The 13,577-nt window shown below is 36.2% G+C and overlaps 1 protein-coding gene across 5 annotated transcripts in view; it reads left to right on the top strand.

The window, feature by feature from the left end:
* The window catches only part of GOLM2 (golgi membrane protein 2), a 132,411-nt gene that overhangs the window by 116,012 nt on the left and 2,822 nt on the right, over nucleotides 1-13,577 (top strand). Inside the window, exons 9-10 of one of the 5 annotated variants that reach the window (XM_090270524.1) lie at nucleotides 7,699-7,866; nucleotides 11,815-11,892. The exons of 1 other annotated variant lie outside the window; for it this stretch is intronic. In XM_090270524.1, the coding sequence (XP_090126650.1) occupies nucleotides 7,699-7,866; nucleotides 11,815-11,855 (209 nt within the window). In that variant the 3' untranslated portion in view covers nucleotides 11,856-11,892. Of the gene's footprint in view, nucleotides 1-7,698; nucleotides 7,867-10,359; nucleotides 10,715-11,814; nucleotides 11,893-13,577 lie in introns of those variants that run through there. 3 more of the 5 variants (XM_090270522.1, XM_090270523.1, XM_090270526.1) reach the window with 3 other exon arrangements.

Here is a 13,577-nt window from a genome sequence, read left to right on the forward strand (position 1 = left end):
TTTAGTTTTATCTTATCTGGAAAGTTCTTTATCTGCCCATTAATTCTAAATGATATCGTTGCTGGTAGCGAAATCTCGGCTGTATGTCCCTGCTTCACATGACTTTGGATATTTCTTGCCAATTCGTTCTAGCCTGCGAAGTTTCTTTTGAGAAATCAGCTGACAATCTTATGGGAATTCCCCAGTAAGTAACTTCTTTCTCTTGTTGCTTTGAAGATTTTCTTTATCTTTAACCTTTGGCATTTTAATTATGATGTGTCTTAGTGTGGTCCTCCTTCATTTTAGCTTGTTTGGGACTTCCTGTGCTTCCTGGACCTGCATGTCTATTTCCTTCACCAAATTAGGGAAGTTTTCTTTCATTATTTTCCAAATAAGTTTGCAATTTCTTGCTCTTTCTCATCCCCTTCTGGCACCCCTATGCTGCAAATGTTGAAATGCTTGGAGTTGTCCAAGAGGCTGCTTACACTTACTATCCTCATTTTTTAAAATTCTTTTTTCTTCTTGTTCTGATTGGTTGTTTTTTGCTTCCTTATGTTCCGAATCATAGATTTGATTCTTGACTTCATCCACTCTACTGTTGTTTTCCTACAAATTGTTATTTATTTCAATTAGTGTATCCTTTGTTTCTGACTGAATCTTTTTTTTTTTTTGCTGTTGAGGTCCTAAGTTCTTTGAACATCTTTATAACCATTGTTTTCAACTCTGTATATGATACATTGCTTATCTCCCTTTTGTTGAGTTATTTTACTAAAGTTTTGATCTGTTCTGTCATTAGGGCCACGTTTCTTTGTTCATTTTGGCAGCCTCCCTGTGTTTGTTTCTATGTATTAGGTTGAGATGCTATGACTTCCTGTCTTGGTAGCATGGCCTAATGTAGTAAGTGTGTCCTGTAGGGTCCAATGGTACAGCTTCCTCTATTACCCAAGCTGGGTACTCGAGGTACACCCTTCGTGTGGGCTGAGTACACCCTCCTTTTGTGTTGAGCTTTGATTACCATTGGCAGATCAACGGGAGGGATTTACCAAGGCCAGTCAGCTGCAAGGACTGGCTGTGACCACTGACCACCAACCTCTGCCCTCTGTGGAGGATCAGCTGTGCAGGGGCAAGGTGGTGGTGCTCCAATGTGGTTTGTAATTGTCCATGGGTGTACAGGCTCTGGGGTTTCCTGGGTGCTTCAGGCCAAGGGCCACCCTGCCTGAGCTGTAAAGCAATTTGAGGTGGCTGCTACTTGCACTGGGCTTGGAGGTTGCCAGGAGAAGCCAAGCTGTAAATCTAGGCTGGTTGCTGCTAGTCCAGGGCCTGTGTCCCCTTAGCAAGAGGTACAGGGGCTCAGGGCTGATTGAAGCTGGCTGTTGCTTGTTTGAGAGGACTTAGGAAGTTGTGAAGCATGAGCCAAGACCAGCCATTCATATGGCAAAGCAGCTTCGGTGGACCCATAAGTTGGGTGGAAGGGAGTCAGTGGGGATTTTCAGGGCGGGGCAAACAGTGTTAGCAAGGTTGATTGAGTCTCAGATATGGCACCAGCCTGCTGGCTCTGTGGCTCTATAGCGGGAGGGTTCAGAAAAGGGACAATGGCCGCCTTTCTGTCTGGGAGAAGGCTGTCACCCAGCTTTCCCCTTGATGCCAGACACTTGACTTTCTTCCTTATGCCAGTGGTGCCTTCTAAGCTGCTTCCCCATTGCTGGAGTTCAGAGGGAGTGAGTCTGAGTGAGTCTGTATGTGGGTTCCTTAAGAGGAACTACTTGGGACTCCAGCAGTTTCTTTCACCAACTCAATCGCTGCTAGTGTTTGCAGCCAGAAGTTGTGGGGACTTATCTTCCTGGCACTGGAACCCTGGGCTGGGGGGCCTGGTGTGGGGCCGTAACTCCTCGCTCCTGAGATACCCCTCCCGAATTTTTATCCACCACACATGGGTGAGGGACCAGCCTGTTCTGTATCTGTGCTCCTCCTACCTGTCTCAATGGATGTGGTTTCTTTAATTTCGTAGTTGTCAGACTTCTATTCAGCTTTATTTTTGACAGTTCTGAGTGATGGTTGTTCTATATTTTAGTTGTATTTTTTATGTGGTTGTGCAAGGAGGTGAGCCATGTTTACCTGTGCCACCATCTTCAAAGACTCTTCATCTAGAATTTCAATGTTTATCCCATTATAATTCCGGCAGCACTTTTTGGGGGTGGAATGTTGAGAAAATGACTCTTAAATTTGTATGGAAATGCAAAGAACTAAGAATAGCCAAGACAGTCTATAAAAACAAAACTTAGCAACTTCTACTACCGGATATCAAGGCTTTTAAAACTTATCGATAAAGTAATTAAGACCATGTGATATTGGCACAAGAATAGACAGATGGCCCAATGGGACTGAATCCAGAACTGATGACATATTTATGGTCACTTGGTTTATGAAAAAGTTGATACTGCAGTGCAATGGGGGAAATGACAGTCTTTTAAATAAACAGTATTGGGTCAGTTGAATAGCCTAATGGAAACAATATTAACCTTACTCTTCTGCCTCACACTATACACAGTCTTAAATTCAAGATAGATTGCAGATTTAAAATTGAAAACAATTAGAACTTCTAGGAGGAAACCATATCTTCGTGATGTGGAGTAAGCAAAGATTTCTTAAACCAAATATTAGGTACCCTTGCTGCCAAAAAAAAAACAACAAAAAAGAAACAAAACAAAAAACTATTCATAAATGAAAAAAATGATAAATTGGACTTTATGAGGAACCTTTGTTAATCAAAAGACTAATTACAACCTAATATGTACCTACAAACATTCTAATGGTATGAGAATGGATAAATCATAGTATATACCATATATACAGTGGAACCATATGTAGGAGTTAAAATGAATGAACAAAGCCATATTTATCAACATGGATAAATCTCAAAAACATAATGTGGAAGGAATAAAGTAAGTTGTAGAATAGATACAAGATGATGCTGTGTTGGGAGTCCCACGATTACTTTCAGGCTTGATGATTCAGTAGAAGGGTTCATAGGACCCAAAAGAGCTGTTATACTCACAGTTACAGTTTAGTACAGCGAAAAGACCCGGATTAAAACCAGTAAATGGGAAAGACTCGTGGGGTGAGTTTCAGGAGAAAGGAGACACAAGTTTTCAAGAGTTCCCTCAAGTTGCATGGAGATGTGCTTAATATTCTCAGTAAAGATGTGTGACAACACGTGTGATGTGTTGCCAACCAGGGAACCTAATTTGGTCCTTGGTGTCCAGGGTTTTTACTGGGGGATCAGTCAGGTAGTGCCCTCATATAGTCACGCAGTGCTGAAATGACTGAGCTCAGCTAATCAGACTCTAGCCTTCCCCTTGTCCACCTAGCAAAAACAAGTATTCACCATAAATCACTTTGTTAGGATAAATTCATCCAGTCAAACTGGTATACCATGGCTCAAGGCCTCAGTCTTAAAAGTCACCTATCAGGCAGGACTCCTCAAGTTATCTGCCAGGATCCAGTCCAGGGCCAATTTTGAAGACAAGCATTTCTTTGGAATGTGCAGGGATTGAGCAACCCAGGCATGCGGAATTAACTCTTTTCCTGCACAGATGCCGTATATTTAAAGTTCAAAAGCCTATCATTTAATACTATTTATTAATGAATACATAAACCTTCATGGGGATGCTTAACAACCAATTTAAGATAGAAGTTATTTTTGCGATAGGAGAAGAATGCTAAGGAGATGTACCCAGGAAACTTTAATTGTATCTGTAATATTTTATTTATTTGAAAGTTCTGAAACAATATGGCAAAAAAGTTAAAATTTGGTAAAGTTCTGGGTGATGGGAACATTGATGTTATATTCTCCATACTTTTTTGCTTACCTGAAAATATTTTATAATAAAAATAGTAAAATCTGTTAAATTTTTATAAAATGGAAGTCATGATGCTACATTAAAAAGAAAGATTTTTGTGAAATATTTGAAGAAATGGTTTATTCCATTCTTCAGTGTCTTACCATACTGTTTTAAGAAGACATTTTCTTGATATGGATTCAGAAAGGCCATTAATCAAGCTTAGCATAAAAGGATTGGTTAATTACATTATAGCATTGTTCATTCTGAATGTTAAAGAATATTTAATACTGAAGTTCAAGTGGAATATCAGAATATTTAATGTACTTAAGATTAATATAGTTGTCCTCATATGTAATGCATGCCTGGTATTACTTCCCCCAAATTAGCAAATTACTTCCCACCTCAAGCCCTTTATACTATGCTAGTGCTGGGGCTAGTCCAGTAAGTTTGGTGTAAGATAAAAGGGAGAGGCAAAGGAGAAAAGTATTTGACCTTGAAGTAATTGAATTGTGTGTTTTCCTTCCCTTCTTCTTTATTTCTTCCCCTTCTAGAATTAGTCTTAAGGAAAAAAATAACAAAAAGACAATTTGTCAATTATATCAAGAAGCAGAAAGAGAAGTTGAACTTCTTTGCATTGGGAATGGGGGGTGGTCAAGTTGTTCAGATGGTGTTAGCCATAATTTCTAGCTACCATGCTTCTTTCATTTCCTCTGTTTTTCTTTACCTTTCCTAAGTCCAGTTAATTAACAGATTCCTTCCTGTGTCTATTACATGGAGGTTCCATACCCTGAGATGCATAATAAGTATGGTCTTTTTGCCCCAAAATGTTCCTGATAGTGAAATCAAAGTAAACAGTTCAAAAGCCAGTCACTAGTTTTCCCTGTATATTGTTTTGTGAGGAAAGCCTGCAGTAACATTTCTGTCACAATTTGTACACCCTCTTCCCCTCCCAGCACTCTTGAGTCTAACTCATGTCTCAACAGATTAAGTTTTCACATGTAATGGACACTCAGGGATACTTGAAATAGTCAAAATTGTAGGTGTTAAATTGAATAGTGCAGGAGTCAGTTGAATGTGCTTGTTGCCAAACGAATGGTACAAAGCCGATACTACCAGTTGATGAAGGCTATAAAAAGAGGTCGCCTCATTTAGAGTAAAAGTTCCTTTTTTCTTTTTCCTCTCTAGAGTTATTATAACCAAGTCAGATTGATTCTTTTTGTTTATAGTAGTGGCAATATATTAAAAGAATGTCATGAAAAATATAACCCTCTTTTTAATAGAATAGTTGAGGAATTGAAACCCATTAATGAACCTTGAGCTAATGAAGCAAAAAAATAATAATTTATCTTGCTCTGGTTTATAGTACAGAATTACGATACACTGTTTAGTTCTCTTGACTGAGGTGCCCTTTTGTCATTGAGAATATTCTAGTTATTTGTCATTGTCCTTTAATTTTCTACTGGTCTTTGAAGTTTATCTATCGACAGCCGTCTGTCTCGAGAGACGATGGTATAGCTTCTTAAGAGTCTATCTGCACCACCGAGAATGGCTGTGCAGTCCAACTCGGGAGTGACACGGTATCTGTCTCCTCCCGTGTTGAATCGACATCTTGCGATGACGCTGGAGTGTCCTCTCCAGTGAAGCTGAAGCTACAGAGCCTGGGCAGGGTGATATGGAGGGTCTGCTGTTGCCCATGCAGCAGACACCCCCTCTCTTCGCAGCTGAAGGGTCCAAGGGAAAGACGGAGTCAATACAGCTTGGCTTCAGGTGCGCCACAGGAGTTGCCGGTGTTGACTACAACGTCAAACCGCCTTAGGGACTCCGGCTCCGGATTTTCTGTCGGGGTTTACTCCCTTAGCCTTTCCCCTGAAGAGGTATGCCGCAAGGCAGCAGAGGTTTTTTGGAGTCAGAGTTTTCCTTCTCTGATGTGCCCTGACTGGAAGATCGAACCAGCGACACTTAGCTCGCAGGCCGACGCTCAATCCACTGAGCCAAACCAGCCAGGGCTAGTCAGATCATCAGACACTTAAAAAAAAAACAAACTTTACATATTCTGTTGGAATCACAGATGGACCATCTCTTTGGTTAATATAACATGTCTGATAATATTAGTTAATTATATTTTGCAATAACTTTTTCATAACTGATAAAAATAGAAAATGTTTTCTTGGAGGAAGTAGTGTACTTTGAGAAACTCACTTGTAACTACAGTAAAATATTTGTATATTTAAAACAGCAGTTTCACATTGTATAAAGATCTTTTAACTGCTCCAGGTGTTTTGGCCATAGTAAATTTATATATTAAGAAAAAGAAAATAGAGATTTCTATAAATCTTCCTTTTATTTTCTTACATTAGCATGATATATTTTATCTTTAGGGTAAGAGATAATAATTAAAGTCACCAAAATGTTTTGTTTTGTGTTACTGTCATTAGATATGGTGTCTTTCTGACAAGTAACTTAGTTATTCTTGTTACTGTTTGTACTTTTTAACTCCTGTGTATTCATTTATTTTTTCTACCACTATTTTATAAAAATTTCCATTTATTTGTTTATTGCACATACCCAGCCTTATTCTAGAATGGATTTGAAGTGACCTTCTGTTTCTGTGGTGGTTGTTGTTTGGTTTTTTTACTGGCCACAATTACTTCAGTCTTTGCTGTCACACCAACTGCTTTAAAAGTCTATGTACATGTGATTTGTTCTTTAATCATTTTCCTGATTGACTCATCACCTAGCAACTAGAAATATATTGGCTCGATGATTGGTGAGCCATCTGTAGAACTAATACCTCCATAATTTTTTTCATTTGCACTTAACCTTTCTTTCCAAGCAAAGGAAGTTATTTTTTCCTGAATATCTCATTGCAAAAAATTTTACAATATAATTCCAAACATTTTAGACCTATCAAAGTTTTTATAATTTCAAAAAAATCTTAAATTCTTACATCATGAGAAATTTAATCTCATATTTTAGGGACTGGTATAAAACTTGTTTTATGCTACTTAAATTTAATGTCAAAATAGAGTTTAACTTGTGTTTGTGAGTCAGATCTTAGTTTGCCTAACATTTTTATTTTTCAAGCCTGGTTGTTGAATAGCTTTCTAGAGTAGGTGTTAGGTCTGTTGCTCTTCTTGATTTCTAGTTGTTATTAATGTGTATACCTTTCTTAAGTATCCTCTACCATTGACTTAAATATCTGCTTTAGTAAATGGGAAAGAATAAATCAGAATTACTTGGGTTGTTTTTTCAAAGCACATACTGCTAGGGTTTCTGATAGTTTACTCTCTGCCTTCACTCCTTGGAAACGAATTCATGGTTATAGTGAATCACTGGTACTGAAGGAATTTAAGATTGTTCGCAGGTGTGTCAATTTTTCTTAGTTTCATGAAGGAAACTAGCCTGCATAGTATTTATTTTTATATTTAAAATGTTATCAAAATTATTCATAGAACGTGGTATTATATCATAAAGCAATAAATGACTAAAAATTTCAAATATGTATTGTATCTAGTAAAAAAGTATTCTATCCCATAAAGTGTTAAATTAGACAAGTACTTGACTAGTGTTGGAGAAGTCGTTGGTTATGAGGAAAACAGTACTGAATACTGTGCCCTTTTCTTGAAGAAAACATTAACCTTAAGTAGCAAGTACTGAAATTAACACAAAAGAGAAATTCTTAAATAAAAGTTATTTTCCATCTTCATTCTTTTTTTTCTTTTTTCTTGAATAACCTTCACGAAATGTATCTTTTTTATAAGCAGTGTCCTGAAAGTTGCCAAATTTCACTTGTTTACTTTCTAATCTGCCTTCAGTACAATTTCCTTCTTTTCTTCTCTCTCTTTACTCTGGAATTAATCCTCTACCTACTTCACAGGCCGATTCTTTGATGAGAATGAATCCCCTGTTGATCCGCAGCATGGCTCTAAACTGGCGGATTATAATGGGGATGATGGTAACGTAGGTGAGTATGAGGCAGACAAGCAGGCTGAGCTGGCTTACAATGAGGAAGAAGATGGTGATGGTGGAGAGGAAGACGTCCAAGGTGAGCGTGGGCCTGGTCTCCATGCTGTAACCATGAAACCCACCAACCCAATTTGATTGAATTTGTGTCGAAATTTTGCACTTAATAGCACCAGTACTGTCTGAATACAAAGAGACTTTGTACAGTTTTTCAATTTTATTTTGAAAACCATTTTATGATAGTGGTATTAGTAGATTTGTAGATCAATTATTTTAATTATTTTTATTTTTAGTATATGTGTTGTTGATATACAGTTTGAAACTCAGAATCTTGAGAAATTTTAGAATTGTTTAAAATGGCTCTAGACTTTACCTAAGGAAAATATGTCCCCAGAAGATCATTCTTTTCCAATTTCTCATTTGAAAGCATTTCCATTATTCGAGGTGCAAATATTTATCAGACAGCCTTTTGTTATCAGGGAGCCACAAAAGGAATAGTCTCTTCTACACTGAAGATAAGATTACTTCACTACTGATTCAGCATAGAAAGGGCTGTTTTTGAAATTTTTTCCGAGGCTTAAAATTTATATTTAACAATCAGTTTGTGAAGATTTGTGTGTTTTATGTTTAATACACAGATTCAACATATTTTTCTTGTTAACTGTGTTACTTTTGAGCTTTTGACTTAGTGAAAGTTCAGAATCCACCTGTGTGCATGCAGCCCGACCCATGCATGCATATCAGAGTATGTTGTTTTATTTCAAGTTTTTAGGCCTGTTTTCTGCCTGCTTGCATCATGTAATAGTATTTGTGGAGCTTTTCTTTTTTCTATAAAACTTGATTTTAAAGTTAATGTGTATGTTTTAGATTTTGTAATGTTATGCATGAAATATTTTTTTTAGTGTAACCTGTCTTGATTTAGTCTTTAGCTCCTTTTAAGGTAATTTAATTTTATTTAGGTTTGTGAAAATTGTTTTTATAAAACTCAGAAGAAAATATAGTTGTCCTAGAATACTACATATTTAATAGAAAAAAGGAAATCAAAGACTCTGACTTCCATCTAGGCATTGCTCTGATAGCCCATTCTAGTTTTGGAAGAATGGTTATTGGTAATAGAAAGAGATTAATAAATGTTAGGAGTTATTTAAGGAGACATTAACTGAAAACATCCCAAACACTTTCTGGTACTTTTGAATAAATTATACTCTTCTATATCCTCATCTATCTTCATAAATTATACCATTTTTTTCTTTTTTTGTGATTTGTTTGGATCACATTTATTTGCAGTTATTTTTTATCTTACTTTAAGGCCTTTTCTTACATTTACATCATATTACCAGTTAGAATGTAAGCTCTCAGAGGGCAGAGATTTTTATTTATTTAGCCTATTTGGTTTGTATCCTTTTCTGGCTTCATATTCTTCCCCGCCACCCATAGTATTTAGCTGATATTTTTCCCTTTTCTCATTTAATTTTTATTCTTATAACTGTGACTAGGGTAATAACCCTTTAATTTCTGGTCTCATAAGCTTGGTTGACACTAAAACATTTCTAGTTTTCTTTCAGAAGGGCTTCTTGTATCATCTCAGATAATTTTGAGGTTTTCCTTAGAGTAATTTCAACCATAATTGAAAATAATTTCTTATATTTTGGCTATCTTAAAGGTGATGACTTTTATTACAAAACTTCAGTTTAATATTTTCATAGTTTTTATCCATAGCAGGTACATTTATCTTCAGTGCCTTCTCTCTCTTTCTGGTACCCTACTCCCTCGCCTACCCTCAGTTCTCATTGCCACTTTCCACTGTAGGTCCTCAGTACCTCATGCCACCCTGCCTTTACTTTCACAAGAAGATTGATTCATTGATTCTAAGGAATATAAGGAAATGACCTAGGACAATATCCTCAGTGAAGTAGGGAGGGGATTGGTAAATTTTTGGTTTCTTCATTTGCAAGTGAATTTACTTGAGCTGGAGTTTGCCATTTAACATTTTTATCCCATTTTGGGGTTCACTGAATGGAAGCAGCAGAGGAGAGGGCAGCTTCCGAGGGGAATTTTCATAGGGAACAGAAAGATGCAAGAACATCAACTCCAGCAAATAAAGAGGGATAAGTTTGGGTGAAATGACTAGAAAGGAATACTGGAGACCCAAATAATTTTAAGCATGTTTTCATGTTTAAAAGTGTTTCATGTTTAAAATTTTTAGGTATAGTATTAACTGTTCAAAAAGTGGGGAGGGGAAATTATGACTATTCCCTAGTTAAGTTTGAATATTAGAAATTTAAGAACATTTCTTCATAGCTTCAGTGTAGAAATAATGGTTCAGTTTCCAGGCCAGTTTGCACTTGTAGCCAAAGCAGGCAGTGGAGTGGAAAAATACATTAATTAGCCTGACAATTAGGAGATTAGCTGTGTATTGCTTTTCAAGTCACTTAAACTCTCTGGGCAAAAATTTCTTCATCTGTAATGTGAAAGTACTGAATACTACTGTTCTTCTCAGTGCTAAAATGGTGTGGTTACATTCACAGTGGCATCACTATATGTAACACAAGTATTATGGGAAAATGTATTTCAGATTTCAGCATGCCTGAAAAACATCTTCCCCAAAATCCAGGAAGGAAAATGGAAACTACTCCAGCCACTGAGACTCTGCAGCCAAAATTATCTGCTCTCTCTGGTATTAGGAGGAGTTTTTCCTCAGGCTGTTGTGTACCTGGGATTAGAGATTTCAGCTGTAGGGCTGAGGCTCTGGCTTCCACTAGAGACAATCTGGCTTTGTTCTCCAAAACTCTGGGTTATGAAGTGGAGGTTTGGGCAGTATCTCTGCCGTTAAGAAGATGAAGGGTTCCAGCTTTATCTCTGATGGCTGTTCATCCATATTGATCATTTGGGTCAGCACTGTCTGCACAGTGTTTTCTCGTAGAATTAAGTGAAGCCCAATTTTTCTGTGTTTACAGTCCTGCTTTATTTTGGTTTGAAGTTCCTGGTTTCCTGAAACATCCTAAAATAAACATATTTATATTGGTGTAAAAAAATTTTTTCCTGGCTTCTTAAATATCAACTGTGGAAAGACTGCACATCTGATGGATGTATCTTTAAATTTATTCTTCATTGTAATAAGGAGATGGATGTTTACAAATTCCCTATACTCTTTATCTTTAATGTCATAGAAGTTCCAAGTTTGTTTAATAGAATATGAAATGTATATTACTAAGTTTATCTATGGAAGGGAGTTCAACATAGTGCTTAAATGCCTTATTCTAAGCTATGACTGTCTGGATTTGAATCCCAGCTGCACCACTTACTAGTTTTATCACTGTGAATTACATAACCTCTATGCCTCGACTTCCTCATCTGTAAAATAGGGATAAATATAGTTACCTAACTCAACAGTTATGTGGATTATATGATTTAGGTATTTGTTCAGCATTTAGAACAGGGTCTTTCACACTGTAACACTATATAGTGTTTGTCAAATAAAATAATAATTTAAAAAGTAAAAGCAAATCTAGAATTTTTTCTCTGGGTTGCCTGCTTTAGAGGATAATGTCACTTTGGACTATGGATTAATTTGCATGTGTTAATGGAGCCTCACTGCTTGGTAGAACTTGCATTATGGCAGTGGGCCTTTCTTGACTTCAGAGGTACTTTAAGAATTATTTAATAAATTATGTATATCTTTATATTATATTTCTTTAATAGTCATTTTATGTTGTGAACTATTTACATATTTTGCTCTTTGTAAAGGGAAATAAAATATTAGTTCATGTAATCATATTTAGTGGTTGTTATTCTGTATCAGATTTGATTAGGTAATTTTATCATGCTTTAACAGATAAATGCAGAGATTGTTAGTAGAATAGCTACACTGAAAAGGGACTCTACTTAATGTAAATGATAGCTCACTGTAAGAAAGATAATATTCCAAAAGTCCTATGAAATTCTGAAAAACAATGTGAAGGCACCATATTAAAACTTTGCTAAAGAGCATAAATTAATAAAGACCAACAAATTCTTCTTATATTCATAGAGGATCTTGGAAGACTGCCTCCATATACACTTTTATTTTGAGACCAAAAACAGCAGTTATTCCTGTTCTACTGAGAAGGTAATTAGAGGTCTAAAGAGGTTTAGTAACTAGATCATGTTTGTTGAGTGCCTGAGCCAGAAGTAGAATTCATATTTTTTCTTTCTTTGTTTTTTTTAAAGCATTCTTTTTCTTAAAAAAAAAGTATTTATTTTTAGAGAGGGGAAGGGATGGAGAAAGAGAGGAAGAGAAACATCCGTCTCACTGTGGTTGCCTCTCACTCACCCCCAGCTGGGGACTTGGCCCGCAACCCAGGCATGTGCCCTGACTGGGAATCGAACTGGCGACCCTTCAGCTTGCGGGCCGGCGCTCAGTCCACTGAGCCACACCAGCCAGGGCAGAATTCATATTTTTTCTATTCTTATATCTTTGCTCTTATTTTCTCTTTATAATTACTCATTTAAGGATTCCAAAAAGTAACAGTATTTTTTTCAACAACTTGTCTGTTAAATTTCTTCAGATACTTTACATAATAGCTTTTCCCACTGCTTCATGGTGATTAAGTCTTCATTTAATTAACCGAAAGATGTTCTTTATAGGTGAGGTCCCATCACATGGGTCTGAGGTGCCACTGATTATTTTCCTTTGTAAAATCAAAGATAACTTTTTAAAGTACAAAGATAGTTTCAAAATACAAATATGATTATGGATAAAATATCAACCTTTATATGTAACAGATTTGGGGTTTTCATAAAAAGATATCAAAGCTCAGTTGTTTAGAGCATTGTTCCATATGCCAAGGTTGTCTGTTAGATTCCTGGTCAGAGCACGTACAAGAAGTAACCAATGAATGTATAAATAAGTGGAACAACAAATTGATGGTTCTCTCTCCCCCTTCTTTTCTCTCTATAGTTGAAAACAAAGATATGAGATCAGTTTGTTAGAATATGATATAAAACAGTTTCTTGCAATTCTAAATGAGAACTTCTGTAAGTTTAACAGGAAAGTTATTTTATGAATAAATGTAAAGAAGAAATAAAGACACCATTTTGAAAAGTTAATACATGAAACATAGACCACATGGCATTTTCTTAACCAAAATTTTACAATAGAATATACCAGAGAAGCTGAGAGTTCGAGAACTTATAAACCATAAAGAATAGATTTAAGAAAGCTATAGTGTATATGTGAATTTAGATTCAATATATAACTTTTAAAATTATATAAAATTGTATTTTTAGACAAATGATAGTAACACCTCAATCTATCAAACTCAGCTATTGAGTTACTGTAACATGAACCAGAAAATAAGAAGTCATTTTTTGTAAATATTTTTAGAGAGAGGGGAAAAGAAGAAGAAAGATAGGGAGATAAACATTGATGTGAGAGGGAAATGTTGATCAGTTGCCTCTCCTATGTGCCTTGATTCGGGGACTGAATCTACAACCTAGGCAAACACCCTGACCAGGAATCGAACCATTGACCTTTCACTTTGCAGGATGACACTCAACCAACTGAGCCACACCAGCCAGGGCGAGAAGTCATTTTTCAAGACTGGAGAAACCAAAAGATATCATTTTTAAAAGCCATGTACTAAAAAGGGACCCTCTTGGGCTCTGATTGAAATACTTTTTATTCTTATTCTAACATTTTAATACTCTTGAGCAGTTTTATTTCAAAACCTGTAGCTTGTAGTAAAATTAGAAAAGAAGGGTTGCTATTGGTAGATAAACTGACAGTAATGTGAAGTGACAGGTGATACCCAT

The sequence above is a fragment of the Furipterus horrens genome, unplaced genomic scaffold, assembly GCF_987537825.1.
Source record: "Furipterus horrens unplaced genomic scaffold, mFurHor1.1.pri manual_scaffold_3, whole genome shotgun sequence".
Lineage (NCBI taxonomy): Eukaryota > Metazoa > Chordata > Mammalia > Chiroptera > Furipteridae > Furipterus > Furipterus horrens.